This window comes from Leucopleurus acutus, assembly GCF_964270905.1.
Source record: "Leucopleurus acutus genome assembly, chromosome: 6".
Classification (NCBI taxonomy): Eukaryota; Metazoa; Chordata; class Mammalia; order Artiodactyla; family Delphinidae; genus Leucopleurus; species Leucopleurus acutus.
Window position 1 is genome coordinate 81064785 of NC_139149.1, and position 22748 is coordinate 81087532.

General features: G+C 44.0%; 1 protein-coding gene across 2 annotated transcripts in view; it reads right to left on the reverse strand.

Moving 5' to 3' along the window:
• Positions 1-21909, reverse strand: part of ANKRD44 (ankyrin repeat domain 44) — a 321168-nt gene extending 299259 nt beyond the window's left edge. For both annotated transcript variants that reach the window (XM_082841652.1, XM_082841651.1), the window contains exon 1: positions 21780-21909. In XM_082841652.1, coding sequence (XP_082697778.1) covers positions 21780-21806 — 27 coding nt within the window. In that variant the 5' untranslated portion in view covers positions 21807-21909. The remainder of the gene's footprint in view (positions 1-21779) is intronic.
• Positions 21910-22748: the final 839 nt, after the last annotated feature.

Genomic DNA, 22748 nt, shown 5'->3' on the forward strand with positions numbered 1-22748 from the left:
GATTTTTACTTTCTCAAGAAACTAAATCCTTCTGTGACTTTATGACTTACGTCCATAACGAAGAGCCTCTTAAGCTATTAACAGCCTAGTGTCACAGTCCTAAAGACTTGGCCTGTTTGTTAGTCTCAGATATGCCCCCCATCACAAGTTCCTGCAAAATAAACCCTGGTTAAACAGATTACAGAAAAACAAAAAGGAAAGAAAACACAAAACCCCATTTGTGGCTGACAAAGAACCTGTACAGAGCTTAACGAAATGAATACAATAATACAGTATCAGATGCTTAAAGAAAAGAAGAGACGTCGATGTGGTCACCTCTTGGACAAAATCAAGGCTGCCAGTTTTATCACTGGGCACTAGTGGAAGTGATTCAACAATACCACCTCCCACACTAAATGCCTGAACCCCAGAGCTAATTCTGGGTGAGTCTGATAGCACTACCACCCCAATTTACAGAGTAAAGGGGCAAGCTGGCCAATTATTTGGCACAAGGAAGAGAATTCTTCCATTCGGTCATTGTAGCTGGCTGGCCAACACAGTCGTTTGCTACTCTACAAGAGTTCTCCATGACACTATTAAAGCACATTATCCTTTCCAAACGCCTTTTGCCTCAATAGAGTCCATTTCCACCTTGCAATAAAACTGAACATATTTCTATTTAATACTAGTTCTCTCAGTCTGAAAGCAATCTCTTTTTATTTAATCAAAGATCTCCCTTAATGCTATCAAAATGGCAACCAAAGTTGGTGTAAGAATTCTTTAAGGAGTTTTTAAGGAAAGAATCTCTTTCTACTTCCTACACCTTGATTTTTTTTTAACGCTTCTCCTTACTTCTCCTAGAAATATTTAACTTGCCTTTAAACAATGTAAAGTATGCTTTTGCTTGTGAAGCTGAACATTTGGTTTTTATCTGAACTGTTAAAAAATATGTAACTTTGGTAAGCATGAAAAGGCCACCGAATGGAAACAGTCTAAGATTCCTTAAAGTTCCCAAATTCTCTTATCCTATTATTTCTTTTTTAAAAAGAATCTATCCAACTATATGACATTCCAGAAAAGGCAAAACTATGGAGACAATATAAAGACCAGTGGTTGCTAGGAGTTAGGGAGGAGGGATTAATGGGCAGAGCACAGAGGATTTTTCGGGTAATGAAACTACTCTGTATGATACTATAATGGTGGACGCCTGTCATTAAATATTCGTCAAAACCCACAGAACACACAACACTGAGAGTGAACCCTAAGGTAAACTATGGACTTTGGGTGATAATGAGGTGTCAGTCCAGGTTTGGGGATTGTAACAAATGTACCACTCTGTTTCCAGATGTTGAGAGTGGGTGAGGTTGTACAGGTAGGGGACTGGGAGTGTAAGTGAACTCTGTACTTTTTGCTCATTTCTGCTGTGAACCCAAAACGGCTCTAAAAAATAAAATCTGTTTTTTGAAAAACAAATAACAGTACTGAATATCCTAAATAATGTAATAGTATGTATCCTCCAACTGAAAAAAATGGGTAGAATAGTTGAGGAAGAAGTTAAACCTCCTGCAGCCAGAAAAGGAAAAGCCGCTGGGCTGTCGGGCCTGCCTTGGGACATCACAGAATACCTGGCAGAGAGGATGTGTTTCTGTCTGGCCTAGAGATGAGCGAGAGAGGAACCAGCAACACTAGTCATCAGAGATCAGCATTCTCTCTAAAGAACCATGTTTGATGCTGCTGAAACACTGCACAGAAAAGCCAGATGAAGCCATTCGACACATACATACAACAATACATCATTTTTAATTTTATGTCTCGTTATTTCACCTCATTTCTGGTAAAGTAACTGCCCAGATATAATATCTATTTCCAACTTCGGGAATCAGGGGATTCGATAGCTCATTCCAAAACTGACAAACAAACCAAAGTAGCTGTCAGATGTCCTCCCACAAGCAGCCGGTTTGCCAAAAATCATTTATAAGAGCAGGATCTGGGTCTTTAAATATAAGAAATGAGCTTTCCAAGACACTGAATTCTAATTAAATTTTAAAATTTAATGAGAGGGGCTTCCCTGGTGGCACAGTAGTTGAGAGTCCGCCTGCCAATGCAGGGGACGCGGGTTCGTGCCCCGGTCCGGGAAGATCCCACATGCCGCAGAGCGGCTGGGCCCGTGAGCCATGGCCGCTGAGCCTGCGCGTCCGGAGCCTGTGCTCCGCAGGGGGAGAGGCCACGGCAGTGAGAGGCCCGCGTACCGCAAAAAAAAAAAAAAAAAAAAAAAAAAAAAAAAAAAAATTAATGAGAAACACCATTGCCAACATCCCATGATTATTATGGCACAGAGTGGAATATAAGGAGGGGTACTATACAGACACCAGATTCAACACATCTGAGAGGAAGGCTTCCCAAGCGTCAAATAAAGTTTCACATGTCGGAGGGATAAGTTGTCCAAACATCCATACACATGAAACCGACTTTTCATCAAGGATCTAGTTACTAGAATTATCTTTCAGAAACACAGAAATCATGAAAGAAATGTTATTTGGGTGAATTAGTTTTAAATATCTTTTAAGTGAGAATTTATCTAAAGCCCTATTACATATCCCTCTACCTTACCTTCAAAAGTTAAAGTTTTAACACATATGAGCCTAGTGTTTCAAAATTGCAAGCACAAGCTTTCAAAGAAGATCTGTATTGCCTATGAGAGTTGACTAATGTGTCTCATTCACACTTGAGGTGACCTGGTGACCCAGCTGGCCCACTGATGGGACTCCAGGGGGGCACAGGAATGCAGGTTGCCCCCCAGGACGACATCAGCTCTTCTAGGGCTGCCTCTCTAGAGCTGTGACTTCACGCAGGGGCCCTGCACCCCCTGGAGCACAGGAAGCCTTTGTGAGGGGTTTGCAGACACAGGCTGTGTGTGGGAATCACGATCCACAGCCTCAGCTTGCAAACGTCCACCTTCCTAAAAGGCATCGGTTCAGGAGACCTGCTGCTGCTTTTTTCACACATCTCTCCTGGGGAGCTTTCTTCTCCCATGTGACAAAAGGTAGACTTACCTCTCCGCCATTCTGATTCTGACCAAGGGAACTGCCCGCAAGGTGTTAAACGTGCTGGTGCCAAAGAAAGGGCACGTTCAAAATACTACAGGTCAGGAGAACTTCCTTTAAAGAACATCTGTATCGTCCAAGCAGTAAGTTACATTCTCCACAAATACTCAAACTAATTTAAAACAAGAAAGCAAGCCTCATCCAGAGATTAAGAAAGGCATTTCAAACAGTGTCTTACTTTGCAGGTTCTGTTAATAATGTATCGAACTTTGTACTATATTGATATTTAAGTTTTGACAAATTGTTAATAATTATTATACAGATAAACTCAATCCAGAAATTTATGTAATTCTTACCACCTTGGGATCATATTTTTATTGCAAAGTATCATTGGATAATCAGGGTTTTTGACATATTACACTTGGGTAAAATTCTGTGTGAGGAAGTAAAATGAAAGTATGAATTCAAGGAGAAAAAAGAACAATAAAAAAGTTCCTTCTATTAAAGAACTGCTTGCTCAGGTATTTTTGATGATGGGACATATCAAATCACAACAGTGTTTAAATTCCATTCAATACATTTTAAACAGTGATATAACATTTTTATTTTAAAAGTCAATATTTACATTATGCCAGTAATCACATCCTTTGTATCTTTCTAACTTTATGATGAAAACCTAAAAAATGTGCAAGGGAATACATAGTTGTAAAAATCTTTCAGAGGTAAAAGCTGAGGATAAAAAATGTTGCAGAGCTGTTCGTGAGCATCATTAGATAGCCCAGCTTGGCCCTCCCTTTGGTCCACCCAGGATCAATGGTGGGAATCATATTCTGCCTCCTTTGGGCCCATATAAGCTTGGTACCAAGCACCCACATTAACAGTGACTTCCTGCGCAAGTCTTTATTTTATTTTATTTATTTATTTATTTTGGCTGTATTGGGTCTTCGTTGCTGTGTGCAGGCTTTCTCTAGTTGTAGTGAGTGGGGGCTACTCTTCGTTGAAGGGCGCAGGCTTCTCATTGCGGTGGCTTCTCTTGTTGCGGAGCACAGGCTCTAGGTGCACGGGCTTCAGTAGCTGTGGCTCGCGGGCTCTAGAGCGCAGGCTCAGTAGCTGTGGCGCACGGGCTTAGTTGCTCCGCGGCATGTGGGATCTTCCCAGACCCGGGCTCGAACCTGTGTCCCCTGCACTGGCAGGCGGATTCTTAACCACTGCGCCACCAGGGAAGTCCCTGTGCAAGTCTTTAAAGACCTGTCTCAGTTAAAGCCCATCTAAAATCTTGTAACTATTAAAAAAAATGATAACTGAACATTTCCTCCTGTGCTATTTCCTTGACTGGGGGTGAGGGAGGCTGATTCAGATCTGCTCGTGTCATGACACAATGAGCTATCAGTCACACAATTCTTGATTATACATATTTAACAGAGAACCAAGAAAGAAAATCCACCAAAAAACTTGACAATATTTTCCACCACCAATCCTTTTACTAGGGCTATTTATATAACAAAATATTAATCATGTCCTGACCTTTCTGGCTTCATTTTAATGATTTCAGGAAGAGGAAAGAAAGTAAATATTAAGGAACTGGGAAGGATGGTGGGGAAGGAGAAAACATAGCAGCAGAAACTGGCACTGGATCATTCATTCATTCAGTTAGTAGCTACTGATAACTTACTATCAGGTTCACCAGAGCCCTGCATACTAAAAAGTGGGCGTGCAAGCACTTTCCCCCCACCCCCCGAAGTGAAGAGTAAACGAACGGCTTAGCGCCCACCTTCCCAAGCCGCACACTAATCAAGGAGCTAAACATGGCTTGAAACCAGAAGTGAGAGGCTCAACCAAGAAACTCGCCCCTGTCCACGTAAGAAGGAAAATGAAAGTACGCGTTAACTACATCTGCATTGAGACACATCTAGAGATTAAGCAGTTCTGTGACAAACATTCCCTTCAGATGGCAATTTCAGATACTTCTCAGGAAATTCGAAAAAAGAAAACAAAGCACATTGTGGAGGTATTCTGGGGGTCAGAGCGTGGGAAAGCCTTAGTATTTCAGCACTTTTCCCAGTTACGAGTGTTTTCAAACAAGGATGAAGTTCCACGGCCTTCTGTATATCACAAGGTTCTTAACCCAAAGGGGAACCATGAGGCAATATCCTTTCGGCCCTGTGCACAAGGGGCTCCCTCTTCTAGACCAACTTAAAACTGGGTGATCCAGTTCTAATCTGGATAACACAGACAACATGACACTAGAACCACATAACAATTACCAGGCAGCAGACTTCAGTATTCTATCCTGGGGTGTTTATGCAGTGTTTCAAGCTGTATCCTAAATATAACTGTAGAAACAACACATGTTTTTACAAGTGCTGTTTAAGAACAGGACAGGCAAACGAAATGCACCTCAGACTGAGCCAGAGGAAAAACAAGAGCTCTAACCCGACTGAGAGTCTGCAAGCCCAGGAAGAGCCTCTGGCCTCGGTTTCTCCCTCTGACAAATGGGGATTCTCGTGTTCGCCTCCTGTCTCCCCCAGAGGATTTATAATATTGTTCAGAAAATGCTGGACGTCTTCAGGTACTTCAGGTACGAAGTCACTGTCAATGTTCTCTAAAGTTATACACTACAAGAATTTCTTTTCAAATCTTTATCAGCAAGTCCCTTCAGTCTTAATTCTTTCTCTCTGTAGGCTCAGAAGAGAAAAATGAAGCTAACTTTTAGAAGAAAGATGACGTGTGTTGATTAACTGCCCTTCTGCTCCTCACTAACCACTTCAAGGTACCCATCTTCTCCCAAGATCAAAAGGAACTCCCGGCCTAGGAGGAGTTTTAGAATAACTCAAATGACTCTGGAAGCTCAAGAGTGGGAGGCAAATCCTCTTTACAGTTATAATGACATGAATACTGGAAACCCCACACACACACACACACGCACGCACACGCACGCACGCACTCACCCAAACTCATAACTCACACAGAAATTACAAGACTTAGCTTCAGAGAGAACTTCCTAGAATAAGGAGAAACATTAGATAAGTAGATACTATTGATATTTATTTCTTAATTTTATGATTTCCATGTATAATAATTAAGTGTATCTTTTAAATGTATTTAATTGTTTAAATTGGCTTTCCATAAAAATTAAAACCATTTTCATCCCCACATTAATCTGGAGTCCCTACTCAAAGAAACTAAAAATAGCATTTTCAGCACACAGTGGGAAATAGAAAATCTTAAGATTTCTGTTTCACTCTCAAATATAAGCAGTAAACATAGCACAGGGAGATCAGCTCGGTGCTTTGTGACCACCTAGAGGGGTGGGGTAGGGAAGGGGGAGGGAGGGAGACGCAAGAGGGAGGAGATATGGGGATACATGTACATTTATAGCTGATTCACTTTGTTATAAACCAGAAACTAACACACCATTGTAAAGCAATTATACTCCAGTAAAGATGTTAAAAAAAAAAAAGAAGAAAAAAATATATATATAAGTGGTAAAGCTCTCCTCTCCCATCTCAGCTCTTTGAGAGCATCAAAAGTACATTTTAACTGTTTCTGAGTCCACATCTGGAGTTTAAAAATCCAGTTTACAAGGCAAATGATTTAAAATATAAACTTATGGCTTCCTTTTCTACAGTGATTCCTAGAGGGAGAAAAAAAAAGTCTGAGTACAAACAAAATATTGTTTTAAAGAGGATTTTTTTTTTAATTAAAAGCATACCAAGAAAGCTAACTAAGCTTCTACTTTCTCCTGGAGAAAATAATAAAGGCAAGACTCTCCCATCTTAATCTAATTAAGTCTAGATCAAAGTTCAGTTTAGGTAATACTACGGCTGTAAGAAGGCAGCACTCAATTTCTGAAGAGTACGGTCCCAAGTGTGTGCTCAGGTTAGAGCAGGGGATGGTACACTTTCTGCAAAAAGCCAGATAGTAAATATTTTCAACGTCGCGGGCCATACAGGTTCTGTCACAAGGACTCCTCTCCGCTCTCAGGGCCTGAAAGCAGCCACAGACAGTACATAAACAAATGAGGGAGGCCGTGTTCTGTTTTATTTATGGACACTGAAATTTGAATGTCATATAATTTTTATGTGTCAAAATATTATTCTTTTGATCTCTTTCAACCATTTAAAAATGTAAAAACTATTCTTGGCTCACAGGCCATGTAAACAGGCGGCAGGCTGGATCTGACCTGTGCACAGTGAGTGGTCTGCCAGCCTCTGGGTCAAAGTCATAGAAGAGTAGAGTGGCAGCTGGCTCACCTAAGCCAACATCCTCATCACTTAGAGGAAACTGAGACCCAGAGAGGTGTGATGACTGCCACGGTCTCCCTGCCAATTCACGGGAGAAATGGAGTTGAGAATTAGATCTCTGGGAAGGATCATTGAAAAGGTATGGCAGTGATGAAGAAACGTCCTTGAGTTCAATTCACACGGACGGGCCCTGGGTGCTTAACACCAGAGACGTCACAGGAAACTAGTCACCAGTCATAGGAGCCTTCAGTACCTGCCTGCCCACTATGTAAAACAACTTATCATCTGCCGGCCACTGCACCGATTCTGAGGGCTCTGTATCAGCAGCAAGGACCCAAAGGATGAGCCAGATACCCATCAGCCTGATTCTTTCCACTCTTCTGGGTACATAGCTCTGCTCATTTCTTCTGCAGCCTAAGTAACAACCTCCACTTTGGTTACTCTGATTCTAGAACTCCAAGAAATAAGGGTCAAGGTGGCTGAAGAGCAGAGATCGATGTTAAAAATTATTTCAAAGAACAGAGAGAGCAGGGACGACCACCTCAAGCTATGTCCAACAGCATCTCCAACATTCACCTCAGAAAGCAACATGCTCAGCCTCCCTCCCATTCCTACTTCCTTCCTTCTTTTTTTAAAATATGTTTCTCTCCTATTTTTCTTTCTTTAATCTACTCTTTTTCTTTTTTTTTTGGTACCAATTCTTATTTTCATTTTCCCGTGACCCTTTTTATTTTGCCCTACACCTTCACTGGGTATAAACTCAAACTGAAATACACTTTAAAATTAATATACACACATGTATCCAGTGATGTTTAACTTAGCTCCTCTCCTAAATAGCATTCCGCAGTTTTAAGAAAAAAAGGACTCTAAAGTGACTTTTTACACAGGATCTGTCATCTGACTTTTTTTAACCACATTTTTTTTCAGAGAAATTTAGGGTTTCCTATCCTGTTATGTATTCATTCAAGGCTTGAAGTTTTACACTGATGTTTTTCAGAAATTACACCATGATTTTTTTTTTTATCGAGATTGCTCTATCAACTATTTTGTTCTTACTTCCTCAAAAAGACACCATTATATACTTCTGCGAAGAGGAAATGGCGTTCTCGTAAGTAATTTTCAGTTCTTTTTGACAACTTAAATCAAGAATGACTGCAAATGCCTCCGAATTTTTTAAACGCACAGTTATTCTCCTATCTAAACATAAGATTCTTCAGTCAAATAAACTAAGTCAATCGATTTGTTTAAAATAAAATGAAAGAAAAATACACCTCCTAAAGTTGTAGGGGGACCAAAATGCTACAATTCAAACCTACCGATGGAAACTTCACACAAAAATAAAACAAACACACACTCTCTACCAATGCTGTTTAAGTTAGAGAGAAGGAAGACCAGACAAATGGGCATAAACTTAAAACAAAACATACCTAAAATCATATTTTTTTTTTTTTTTTTTTTTTGCGGTACGCGGGTCTCTCACTGTTGTGGCCTCTCCCGTTGCGGAGCACAGGCTCCGGGAGCACAGGTTCAGCGGCCATGGCTCACGGGCCCAGCCGCTCCGCGGCACGTGGGATCTTCCCGGACCGGAGCACGAACCCATGTCCCCTGCATCGGCAGGCGGACTCTCAACCACTGCGCCACTAGGGAAGCCCTAAAATCATATTCTTATAGAGCTGAAATTAATCCTAGAGAGCTAGTCTCTTTAATTAGACAAATGAGGAACCAACTAGAGATTCAAAGATTATTTATTGAGTTCCTACCATGAGCCACTTGCTGGACAAAGACTCTTCCCACTTGATTATCACAACTTTCACATCAAGCAAGTATTATTATACCCATTCTATAATCGAGAAAAGTTATGTCACAGGAAGAATGACACAGCTAGTTAGGAGAAGAGATGTGCTTATAGCCTAGATCTCCAGACATCAATTCAGTGTTCTCTTAACTATGCCACTCCCACGTAATATTTTTGGAAACTGTTCATTGAGATGCCACAATATTTTTTTTATTATTATTATTTTTAACATCTTTATTGGGGTATAATTGCTTTACAGTGGTGTGTTAGTTTCTGCTTTATAACAAAGTGAATCAGTTATACATATACATATGTTCCTATATCTCTTCCCTCTTGAGTCTCCCTCCCTCACACCCTCCCTATCCCACCCCTCCAGGCGGTCACAAAGCACCGAGCTGATCTCCCTGTGCTATGCGGCTGCTTCCCACTAGCTATCTACCTTACGTTTGGCAGTGTATATATGTCCATGCCTCTCTCTCGCTTTGTCACAGCTCACCCTTTCCCCTCCCCATATCTTCAAGTCTGTTCTCTAGTAGGTCTGTGTCTTTATTCCTGTCTTACCCCTAGGTTCTTCATGACATTTTTTTTTCTTAAATTCCATATATATGTGTTAGCATACGGTATTTGTCTTTCTCTTTCTGACTCACTTCACTCTGTATGACAGACTCCAGGTATATCCACCTCATTACAAATATCTCAATTTCGTTTCTTTTTATGGCTGAGTAATATTCCATTGTATATATGTGCCACATCTTCTTTATCCATTCATCCGATGATGGGCATTTAGGTTGTTTCCATCTCCGGGCTATTGTAAATAGAGCTGCGCTGAACATTTTGGTACATGACTCTTTTTGAATTATGGTTTTCTCAGGGTATATGCCCAGTAGGGGGATTGCTGGGTCCTATGGTAGTTCTATTTGTAGTTTTTTAAGGAACTTCCATACTGTTCTCCATAGTGGCTGTACCAATTCACATTCCCACCAGCAGTGCAAGAGTGTTCCCTTTTCTCCACACCCTCTCCAGCATTTATTGTTGAGATGCCACAATATTTTAAAACATTACGAACACAGTAATAGAGTACCCTAGCACCCTGACATAAGACTCTTTGCTAAAGAGCAGAGCTTCTCAAAACAAGATTGTTCCTTCTTGGCTGCTAAGAAATGGAGCATTAGCAACTAAACGTTACACTCGCCTCAGAGGCCCCAAGACATAATTGTACTGAGGCTCAAGGCACCTAAAACCCTATTCACTTGGCTTCTAAATAACTCATGACACTATCATTTACTCAAGCTGCAGTTGGCCAATTCTCAAGCTTACAGTCTAGTCTGAAATCTGGACTCCATTAAGAAGGATATGGAAAGATTTTCACACTTGTAGGAATAAACGAAGATATTTCAGCATGCGTAAAGCAACACTGAAATCCCTGGGACAACGACCAACACCCACTTCCTGTTCAGGTAACAAGAGAGGGGAGGAGGCAGGGTCATTAAAATTGAGACCTTATAACTGCTTGCTGTTTTTAAAAACTAGCCGGGTTAGATAGAAACAGGGTTAAAAAGTTAATATAACAAAATGACTTCTTGGCAACTCTAATATCTGAATTCCCCTGGAAAAACCTCACCCTGAAATATTTCACAAGGACAGCCAAATCCAGGTCTTCCTTACACACACAAGATGTGATTTTTAAGGCAGACACTCAAATATCTGACTGGAGTCATGAGTGCCGCTTAGACTAAGTCAACAGGCGGGTGAACCTCACAACTAATTCAGAAGCGTATTTCTTTAGGCAACAGAACTAGCAGAATTGTGTGCTTTTCTGACAATCAATCAGAAAGGACTCTAAAAACTCTATTGAAGATATTCTATCAAGTGAGAGTGAAGGGCTTGGAGGAGAACAAAAGGAGCAGGAAGAAGTAAAAAGAAAGAGAAACAGTTTCCAAAAAAGAGTGAGTCAACTAAAATATTTCAGTGCCCTGGGCAAATGCTAAGGTTTCATGGGGCTTTTTCTTGTTTTGTAAGATAAGGATTCTCTTTTTCAACATAATCACAATACTATATTCATACTTTAAGTCACCAGCCAGTCAGCACCCAAATTTCTCCAACTGTCTCTCAGAAGCGTGTTTTTTAAGTGTGTTTGCATCAGAATCCAATTAGTCTTAATTCTCATTTAATCTACGTATTTCCCCTCCACCTTTTTTTTTCTTGCAATTTTTCTTTAAAGAAATGGGATCTTGTTATTGTAGAATCCCCACAGTCTCTATTTTTTAAGTAATCTTTTTTTTAATTTAAAAAATGTGTTAGGTTAAAAACAGGCCATCTCTAGACCTACTACATTTTTCCACCAATGTCCTGCAGCATGATGACCACCCAGCCTCTTTCAATGAAGTCCATGCTACTCCAGGATACATGTTTGTCCACAAAATGTTTGCCATGCAAGTAATATATGCAACATTCTATTCAAGCAGAGGGTGTCATGGAGACAGAAGAACCCATAGGTAACACCTTACCTTATGCTTTAGTACTTTTTGGAACAAGGTGGGTTACATGTTAGTTTTTAAAAGTTCATGCCTAAGCAACAGATGGGAATAATGAGTTCTGTCCAGATACAAACTCATTAATTTAGGTCTCCAGGAGAGGACACGTAGTACCTATCAGAAGAACTCAAGTGAGAAAGATTTGTTAATATACAAACACCTCTCCTACCAAGTTTGCATGTTAACTATTTCTTCCTTTTGCTCTTCTGCCTTCCTAGCATGAACCCTATGCTTCAGTAAATTCACAGTCCTCAGGTTACCCCGACAGGTACATGGCACGTCACTCATCTGGGATACCTTCCACTCCCATCTGCTGCCTAAATCATTCCTTTCCTCAACGACCAGTTGGGCTCCCTCCAGCTCCCTGAAGCCTTTCTTAATAACTCTGCCCATCTCTGAACTCCTGTAGTCCCTAATCAGTACCCCAAAATACAGTCTAAACCTGCGCTATGGCTGGTTTGAGAGCTGTTTCATATACCACATGTATTCAAGAAAGATTTGAGGTGGGCCTTCCACATACAAGGCATTCACAGTCATCTCTAACAAGACCATGACCTCCACAGGGAAAAGGGTCTCTTGTGATGCTACACCTATGTCAGGAGGCCAGAAGCACAGTGGCTAAGAATGTGCACCTTGGAGTCAAGCTTGCCCAGATGTGAACCCCAGAGTCATGTGACCCTGAATAATTACTTAATCTCTCAGTTCTCAATTTCATCATCTGTAAAACAGAATAATAGCCACTCCTTCACAGATATGTTGTTAGGATCAAATCACATAAAGCGTGAGTATTATCTTGTCTCCTTATTACCAATTCTCTGTCTGGTCTCTATTGTATTGTACCTAGTCTTACCTGTTCTTATGCTTTGTGGAAAGGGGGAGTAGAGGACTGCAGCTGAGTCACTGCCATGGAGATGGAGTTCATTAAACACTCCTCGATTGCTTGAATGCATAGAAGATCCACTTTGCCATGGGTGTGAGTGTCCCTTCCCAACATATTTAGGGTCCCTTCTCCTAGTGTCACCCTGATACTTCCCCTGTAAAGAAATGGAACTTGCTCAGAACTAAATACAGTGTTAACCCATCTTCATCCCAATTTAAAAAGAGAGGAAACAACCGGAAAAAAAAAAAAAAAAAGACCAAAAGTGATCTTTTATCTTCTGATGGGGCCAAAAATTTACTCCGAATTTTGTTTGAATGGAAACTCAATATCCCAGTGTACAGATAGAAACTCTGTGTACGGAAGTTTTTCCAAATTTTTTCTTTGAGTACCTCATAAGTAAAAACATTTGAACACATACAAATATATACACATACATACATATTTATTTCATTCACTTAACAAATATTTACTGAGCATTCACTATGTGCCTTACAGTGCTCTAAGTGCTGAAGATACAGAAGGAAATGAAAGAAATATATATCTTTGCCCTGTTACTTGTGGCTCTCCTACACGTTTTTATTTAAAAAATATGTATATTATATATATATATATATATATATATATATATATATATATATAACATATGGTATAAAGGATATGTACCATGGAGAAAAGAAAGAAACAGTGGCAAGAAGTGTGTGGAGTGGGCATTTTAACTGGAGCAGCCAGAAAAGAATTCACCAAGAGGGTAATATTCAAGCAAAGATCTGAGAGAGGTGAGGGTGGACCATGCAGATACCTGGGGAAGAGCTTCACAGGAAGCAGGAGGCTCAGGGCGTGAGGCAGGAGCGCACCTGGCACATCCACTGAATAGTGAGGAGGCCGCTGTGCTGGAGCCAAGGAGCCAGGGAGAGACTGGAAGAGACACGCTGGACAGGTGAGTGGCAGGACTGGGAGGAGAGGGCCCGGGGCACCACTGTGGGATGTCAGCTACATGATCTGAGAGCCATCACCCTGAGAGCTATGTTGGATAGAGTGCGGGGGCCAAGGCTGGATGGGGAGGACCAGTCAGAAGGCCACTGCAGGCATCTAAGTTGTGGTTTGGCCAAGGTGGCCAAAAGCGGAAAGTAGAGCTAAGAGGGTTTTATAGTACTAGCATATAATATACATTAAAAGTACACACAAACAACATTTTTAAGAATTTTAAAATTCTTTCTCAAAGTCAATAAGGCATCCTGTTCACCCCTGGAGTGGGGGTGCCCCCCGTCCTCTTCAGGAGGCCACTGTTCAACAAAAATTGGTTGGCTGACCTGTCTCAGTTGACCTGAATTTCTGCCTGCCCTTCTGCTGTGACACTTGTCCTGTGCTCACTTCCTAGCTGCTTCTTCATTCTGCCAGTCTTAGATACCAAAACAAGTTTCCTCCACAGACGGAGTGTATCTACACATGTTGATCTCATGCAAGAAATCCCTCCTTGTGAAAGTTGATGGTCTTTGGGTCAACTGCACCCAATATCTGGGGCCAATGGTTGGGAAACAGACTTCTTAGACCCAGATATTATTGTGGAGTTCAATAAAACAGGATTAAGGAGAGAACCCAGGCTGTTTGCTAAAGCAGCCCCTCTGAGGAAGGCTACAGAGGGCCCCCCAGCTCACCACAGCTCTCAACAGACAAACATGGGGTCTGAAAGTTTGCTCCCCTTGCCCTGCAAGATGCTCAAGGGAGTCTCAAAAGGCCACACTGAGAAAAGCCCCAGGGGTTCTGTGTCCCCAAAACCAAGCTCCTGGAGACACTAGAAGATGGAACTGTGGGGGAAAGGACCCCTGACTCAAGCAGAACTGTGGGTGCTGGAGGGAAAATCAGAAGTTCATGGAAGGCAGATACTTTTTGAAACCAGATTCCAAGAGTTGAGAAGAGGTTGACATTGAAATACCTGGGGTGCTCTCTTAGAACGTTAGAATGCTGAAAGAATTTAGAGGACTCTCCACCCACCCACTCCCATTTCACAAAGAAACTAAGGCCAGGACCTGCCCAAAGCAACACAACTATTAGAAAAAGAACCATGAGTAGAATCCGGATCTTCGGATTCCCAATCAAGTGTTATTTTAAAAATAAGTGAAAGCAAAACTAAAGCAATTTAACATGGAAATCTTTAGAAACAGGTTAGAACTGTGATTAAATGTTGCGTGTCTAGGCCTCAGATGTTTCTGCACACCTCTAATTTTAGGAGCTGGTTGGGGTCGGGGTGGGGGGGCTCCCTTGGGGCAAAATGGCCTCTTGGCATTGAAGATACCTTAGAAAGTTACATGGCGGTGCTTATGACTCATGAGGGTGTGTTCGAGGGGATAAGAGACAAATGAAAACCAAGAAATACAAGCAAACATTGGCTTAGTAAAGCCTGAAATGGCCCAAAGATGGATTACATGCTTCTTTTCTTTGCTTGGCCCAATTAATAGGGTACTAGACAAATTTTCAGTTTTCAAAAGGAGAGACAAGTGAAAGGATCCTTAGAAGTTATGAATATCATCATAAAAAATTAGAGTCATGAATCATTCATTTCAACCTCTTGGGCGACCAACTCTTTCAGAAGCATCAACACTGATAAGAGAAAATACCTGCTCTACTAACTTTCCAACGGCAGAGCAGAGGGCGAAGATGATGTTGGCAAAAGGGTAGTAAAGGAATAATCAATAAAATGGATAATCTATAAAATGAAGAATTTTAGGTAATCTTGGGTTATCTATAAAATGAAAGCGGGGGACAGGGCAGGAATCAGTTCCTGAATTACTGACGTCGGTTAAAACTCTTTTCTGGAGCCAGAAATTAACTGTTTGACTTCGTTACCTGGGGAGCTCAGTTAGAGCTCATCTGCAAACACACCCTTCTCAGCCACTACACCCATGCAGGGGTGGGTCACAGAGGGAGAGAGTGGAGCCCAGGCACTGGAAAGGCGCCCAGTCCAACCTCTTCATTTTACAAAGAGGAGCCTGAGGCCCACAGAGGGTAATCTGACTGGCCAAGGGTTGGCTAAGGCATAATATATGCTACCTCTCCTTTATCTTATACCCACAGCAAACACGGATTACCAATCATCACATTTTCCCCCATCTCTGGCTGCAAGAGCCACAGTGCTCCTGACATATTGCTCCTGCAACCCCTGACCAACTGGTCAGAGCTGATGTGTGAGAAAGAAGCCAATTTCCAACTCGGGCCTTGCATAAGGTTATAAAACAGTCTTTATCATACCAGCTCCTGTGTAAATCTGACTGGAAAGACAGTGACTAGTCTACTAGCCAAACTAGTTCACTATTACTGTCACTTCAATACTGAAGTGAGCAAACATAGTTTATGTGGTGTGACCTTGTGTCCAGGTTTACCTGGGACAGCCCTGACTCACACCTGTTTCCTCAGTGTGATATTTAATGGTACCCCCTATCATCCTCAAAGGTGTCCCAGTTTGGATTAACATGATATGGTCATCCAAATTCTATGTAACTCCTAATCATCTACAAACACTTATAAATGTTTATTTGTTTTCTGAGTACACAGTGTGTCAGGAAAAGAACCACTGACCCAGTCACCAGTAGTTTTGCAAAACACTTTCAAATAATACTAAACCCAAATAATCTTTTAAAGGGCCTCAGGGACCACTACTCTCATCAACCTCTTTTATATATTGAGCTTTAATATGGAATTTTCCTTGGGAAAAAAACAAAAAGGAGAGCCATAGCTTATGCAATTTTGGAAACCACAGGATTATAAGATCTCTGTAGCCCCTGCCTATTTTTAAATTTCATGTTATAGTTTCGCCTATAAAAATTCACATTGGACTTCCCTGGTGGCGTAGTGGTTAAGAATCCGCCTGCCAATGCAGGGGACACAGGTTCGAGCCCTGGTCTGGGAAGATCCCACATGCCACAGAGCAACTAAGCCTGTGCACCACAACTACTGAGTCTGTGCTCTAGAGCCCGCGAGCCACAACTGCTGAGCCTGAGTGCCACAACTGCTGAGCCCGAGTGCCACAACTACTGAAGCCCACACACCTAGAGCCCGTGTTACTGCAACAAAGAGAAGCCACCGCAATGAGAAGCCTGCACACTGCAACGAAGAGTAGCCCCCGCTCGCCGCAACTAGAGAAAGCCCGCGCTCAACAAAGACCCAATGCAGCCAAAAGTAAATTTAAATAAATAATTGCTTGTAACACAACACTGTAAATCAACTATACTCCAATAAAAATTTTTTTTTAATTCACATTATATTGTTGAAATAGAAATCTTTTTAAAGAATGTTTCAGGCTGGGCTTCCCTAGTGGCGCAGTGGTTGAGAGTCCACCTGCCGATGCAGGGGACATGGGTTCGTGCCCCGGCCCGGGAGGATCCCACATGCCGCAGAGCGGCTGGGCCCGTGAGCCATGGCGGCTGAGCCTGCGCGTCCAGAGCCTGTGCTCCGCAACGGGAGAGGCCACAACAGTGAGAGGCCCGCATAACACACACACACACACAAAAAAGAATGTTTCAGGCCTATTTCTGCACAAACAAGTGTGCCTTTCTGAGTTTATATTTACTCTCTGTCTAGAAGAAAAGAAGAAGTAAAAGTTGAAACCTTAAAAAAAAATTTTCAATCAATCCCAGGCTAGACCTTGTGTACCACTGCTGGATTTACACTAAAGCAGCCAGTTGTTAACTGAGAGGCATTAATTCTGTTTACTTGGAAAACCCATTGGTCTAGACATCATAGGTATCACGTTGAGGCTCAAGAGAAAGATACCAATATCATCATGTGGGATGTTTAAAATTCTTACCTGGCTACCTAGACAGAAGCTAGAAGGAGATATATCAAGCTGCCAAGAGTAGCTCTCTCCGAGGACAGAGACTTCAGAGGGTTTTAACTGTTTATGCTTATCTAGCTTTCCGATTTTTCTACAATGACCACAGTTTATTTGTTAATGACCAAGAAAAAAATCACCAAGCTACCGACCAACACATCATTCTCCAGGGTAGGGAGGTGAAAGGCAAATGGGATAAGCCAGGCCCCAGTGTGGCGGGAGCAGAGGCCTCAGATCAGCTCCTGACTCTGCCAGACCTGGTTCTGGCCCCCGAGCCTGGAGGAATGTGGGAGTGTGGCTCACCCGGAGCCTTCCCGGTAAACAAGAACAGGCATCTGTGAGTCCTACGGTGCACTGCCCTTTCAACTATCGTAAGTATAGCTTTGTGGTCAGAGTCCCACCTGTGCAATCAGACTGCCAGGGTAGGACACTGCACTCCATCACTTACTGGGTGTGTGACCTTCAACAAGTCAATTAGCCTCTTTATTCCTGTTTTCTCATCTGTAAAGTAAGAATCACACAACCACCTACCTCCTAGCATGGCTGTGAGGAGTAAGACAGACGATTCATGGCAAGGGCCCAGCATACAATAAGATCACAATAATGTAAGCCATTATTAGGTCTCTGCCATGAAACACCAGTCCTCAAGTGCCCTCCCCAAACCACGTGACTGCATCCCAAGACAACTAGAGAAGGGTCCGCAGAATAAAGCCTTTATTTTCCCTTCTTCTCTGCTGAAGTCAGAACTGGACACAGAGTTTGCTGTAAGCCCAGTGCTGCCAGGAGCCCCGGAAGGACAAGGGCAGCCCAGTAAAATATGTAACGTGTCCCAAGACCCCACACTACGGGCTAGAAATGCTTCTTTCAAAGTTACAGGATTTCTAGTTTCTTGCCACTGCCACGGCTGCCAGCCACTGCCTTTGGCAAGGAGGTGGGTGACTCAAGTGTGAGCTACAGGACTTGGCAAGAGGACACCAAACCAAAAGGCCTCCAGGCAGGAAGCTCCAAAAAGGGCCCCCTGCAGAAAGAGTTTGTCTACAGGCAGCCCTCGAGATGGAGATGGCATTCCGCTGTCACTAGCAAATTCAGGAAGAAGAGTGAATATTTCAAAGGTCCAATAGCACTTACCATTCTGCTTCAGAACTTTGAAAAACTTTTCTGGGGGGCCCAGGCTAAAGATATGACCACACTCTTAAAATCACTGCAGTGCCTTCACTACATGACATAAAGAACACCCCCCGTAGCCCTGCAAAGTTCAATATCAAATAAAATTGCAAAGAATTTCACGTCTATCTTGAAACAAAATGTATTACATTTGGATGCAATGAAATTTTCTTTCCCAAACTTAAAATTACCTCACTTTACCAAAGATATAAATAAACCTCCCAACGTCTATCTATGAGGAAATAATTACATTATTAATGTTAATTACATAGGTGAGTGTGTGCTGCGCTGTATAGGGTGATCAACTTGACCTGATTTGCCTAGAATGTCCTGGTTTTAGCACCAAAAGTCCCACATCCTCGAAAACCCCTCAGTCCTTGGCAAACCAGGAAGACTGGTCCCCCTAACGCTGCAAGAAAATTGATGTGTGTTTTGTGAAGGGGAAAACAGAAGAGACAGTTAAAATGCAGAAGTACTCAATGCGAAGTTTGTTTGCAGCAACAGCTCCCAGTTCCTTTTCATAGTAAAAAAGAAAAAAAAAAAAAACCACCACACTTGCCTCTCCCTTCCCCCTTTCTTTCTACTCTCCCAAAACAGAGTTAGGAAAAGGCATTTTCCTCCTCTTGCATGATGGAGATGTCAGCACAGGACTGACTGTTGAGGTGTTGACCATCATTGCCAGCAAGCTCCCGCACCCAGCTTCAGCGGGACCGGAAACGTCACCTGCTTTCATGTACACGAGACTTATGTGATGTTACAAATCAATGTTACCTCACTTTAAAAAATAACAAAATAAAACTCAAAAAAACAAACAAAACCAAAATAATAAAACAAACAACTAGTGATTCAGGTTATCAACAGCAAGAATGTGTCCTCAAACTAAAAATCCAAGAACCCTGGCAAAAATAAGATCCACCTTGCAAATAGGGTGTTAAACAGATGAGAGGCAATTAACAAGTGACTGCTTTACAAACAGCTGAGTGGAGACCCAGGCACTCTTCTACAAACTCTAAGGCCCAGATTCAAAGCAGGTGGCTCCCTACCCACAATAGTGAAGCAAAGCTCCTGCAACTGGAGTTTAAGCAAAGTGTTTTGAAGCCTCTGGTGAGGTTAAGAACCAGCTTCTAAGAATTTAGTTTCAAACTGAAAGGTAAGACCATCTAAGGCAAGAAAGACCACACACTTCCTGGACCTAAAGCCTCGCAGAAACCATCACTGTTCACCACTCCATGGCACCCAGTCTACCTCCTCACCCAACCTCCCTCCGGTTTTGCCCCAAGATAGGCTGGCAATTTTTAGATGCTCTTGAATCTTAGAACTCCTTAGTTTCCCTTTATGCATCAGTAAATGGAACCAAATGAAGGTCATGCAACTTCTTTCCCCCCACAGTAATACTAGTTTGTTGGGGGGAAGGGTTGGGATGTATTCAGAAACACTTTAAAAGAGAAACTATCTTTGAAAGTCCTACTGTGATAAGTCCTGGAGAATAACTTCCTTTCTTTCTAAGACCAAGTACACTTTTCACTAGTGTTGATCTGATTGAGGAGAGGATGCCTTCTTGTCAGCTTTTCAACACATCCAATGACAAGATGGAGGGAGGTGTCTTAACCCCTAGAAGAAAGCACAGGAACCTGGAAGGCAGGAGCCAGGAGTGCATCTCTACCCTACAAGTCAACAGCTGGGTCCTTGAGGAAGACATGCTTCCCTTCTCTATACCTCAGTTTCTTCATTTAAAAAATCAAGGATCTGGGTGAAGATCATCTTTGGCATTCCTTCCAGCTCTAAAATTCTATGTGAAATTCCTCTGTGTATGTGAAAATGACAACGCCTATTAGAAGCATTTTTTGTACTCTGAAGATGAAGATTTAGGCATTAACAGAGAAATATAGTAACTTGCACTGGCAAAGATAACAAGACCAAGGCAGACTAAACTTGGAAGATTTAAAACAACCAAATGTCTAACAGTTGTTAAGTATGTGACCAAAAGGTTGAGGGGAAGCCTAAACTAGTATCAACTTACAAGCACTCTTCAATGCTCTGGAACGAATGGGAACAAGTAGATTCATCACGATTACCAGCTGCTGCTTCCCCTGCTAAATTTAACGATAACGTGAATTTTAATTCAGTGATCCCTCCCCCACACAGAAAAGAAAATTTTAAAAGCCTGAAAATACTTATGGAAAGCAAAGCAAAACTTTGACTCTAAAGGCAGGAGAAAAATTATCGTGGTGACTGACTGCATTTAAGTCGCAGGAAGTTCTGGCTCGATCCTGAGGACAGCGAGGCACGAGGCGCAACCCACTGGATAAGTATGAGATGTTTAACACCAAGGACTGGCATGTTTGACCGTGTGTGTCAAAGTCAAGACTGCCTTGCCGCCTACCAGGACCGCAAAACAATGTTCATTTCACTATCCATGAATAAATGGCAGAAGAAAAAAAAGCAAGCTGTTTCCTTTTTTCGTAGGACGAGCTGCAGAGTTTTGTCATGCAACTTGGTTGGGCGCCTGTGAGTGTCAATGCCCTCAGAGCAGCGGAGTCCGCAAAGGTAGGGTGTTTCCATTCCACAGACCTGAAGTGAGGACTGTCAACCGAGCCAGCAAATAGCCCCACCTTTCCGAGCAAAGGACTCCAGAGCTACCCTGTGCGGTAGCCCACAGTCTGTGAGTGAAGCCCCGGGCCGGACTTCACTCCTCTTGGGAGAGCCGCGCCAAGGGCCCCCGTCGCGCACCACGCACACACAGCCTCTGGGCTACTAAAGAGGAAGTCAGGATGTCATGTCAAGAGGGTAAAGACAGCCCGACCACACGAGAGCCGCGGTATGGGCCAGTCTCCGGCTTGGCTGAGGGGTCTCTTGGCTTGTCCCAGGCTGCCATCCCTTCTCCCTCTCCATCCACGGTCCTCCTCCCGGCGGCGCGGACCAGCCTCCCCTCGGCCCACCGGGGCTGGCGGAGCCCACGCTGCGCAGCGCCACAGGAGCCGGAGGAGCACCTCGAGCCTCCCCTCCCCCTGCCCAGCCCGGGCCCTCGGACAACGCACTCCCGCGCACCTCCGCACGCCAGCGGGAGCCCCGCCGCCCCTTCCCCAGCCCCCGGGGCGCCCCGGCCGCCGAGCCGTGCGCGCAGTTCCGACGGCCCAGGGCGGGGACCTAGCCGGGGAGCAGAGCTGCAGCCGCCGGCTTTCGGAGCAGCCGGCGGCCGCACACACTCCTCCCCTTCGCCGCGAGTAAACAGCTCGCTGGCACGCTCCGCGCCGCGCCCCCATCCCCCCGCCGCGGCTCCGCGCCGCCCCGCGCGCCGGCGCCGCCGCCCCTACCTGGTCGGTGAGTTTGAGCACTGCCATTCTTCTGCTCCTTGGCGCGCACACACATACAGGTCCCCGGCCCGCAGATGTCACGCCAGGAGCCGGGGAAGCGGAAGGGACTGCCAGGGGAAAGGAAAAAAAATCTGGCTCCCGAATTTGACAGCCCTCCCCCTGCTCCTCCTCTGCCGCCTCCTCCTCCTCCCGCCGAGAGGCTGACACTGGCTAGTAGGGTTTGCAGCCGAGCCCGCCCGCCTTTATACAGGAAGTACCGGCTGCTGCCAGCCGGGCCGCCACTGACATCACCGCGCGCTGCCTCGCTCGCCGCCTCGACGCCTGGGCCGACGCTGCCTCCTGCCGCCCGCGGCCGCGCCTCGCAGCCCGCGGCCCTCGGCGCCCGCCCACGCCCGCCCCCGCCCCCGCCCCCGGCGCGCCGCCGTGGGGCCGGACTGTCGCCTTCTTCCGCACCTGCACTCTGCGCAGGGATGAGCGGGACCGGGGCCCGTGGCCGACCCCGCTGCCCCCAGCCAGGGCATGCACGATTAGAGGCCCTTCTCCCGGGGGACTGATCGTGACCCCCCCCCAACCCTCGCCCTGTCTCACACAAACACCCACAAACACAACCTGACGAGCAAGCCCTGTGGACACACCCCGAGGGACAAGAAAGGCTGCACTCACACGCAGCCAACTTCAACCCTGGAGATTGGATCACACGCCTTCCCCTAAACCTCTCCCCCTAATCCAGAATCAGACTGCACAGCACTTCAACTTATCCCACCTGGGCAAGGGGCCACTATGCTGATGCTCTCTTTGTGTAATACGGGAAGGCTCCGACGCTAATTCTTTAGCGAGTGTTTGTCAAACATTTGGAGGGTGGGGACAAGGGCTCTGGCCCTTGCATCTTGTTCTCCAGCTACCTCCCAGTTGGACACGCGCAGAACCCCATCATTAAATTCAAACTTTGGGTGTTGATTTGGGGAGGAA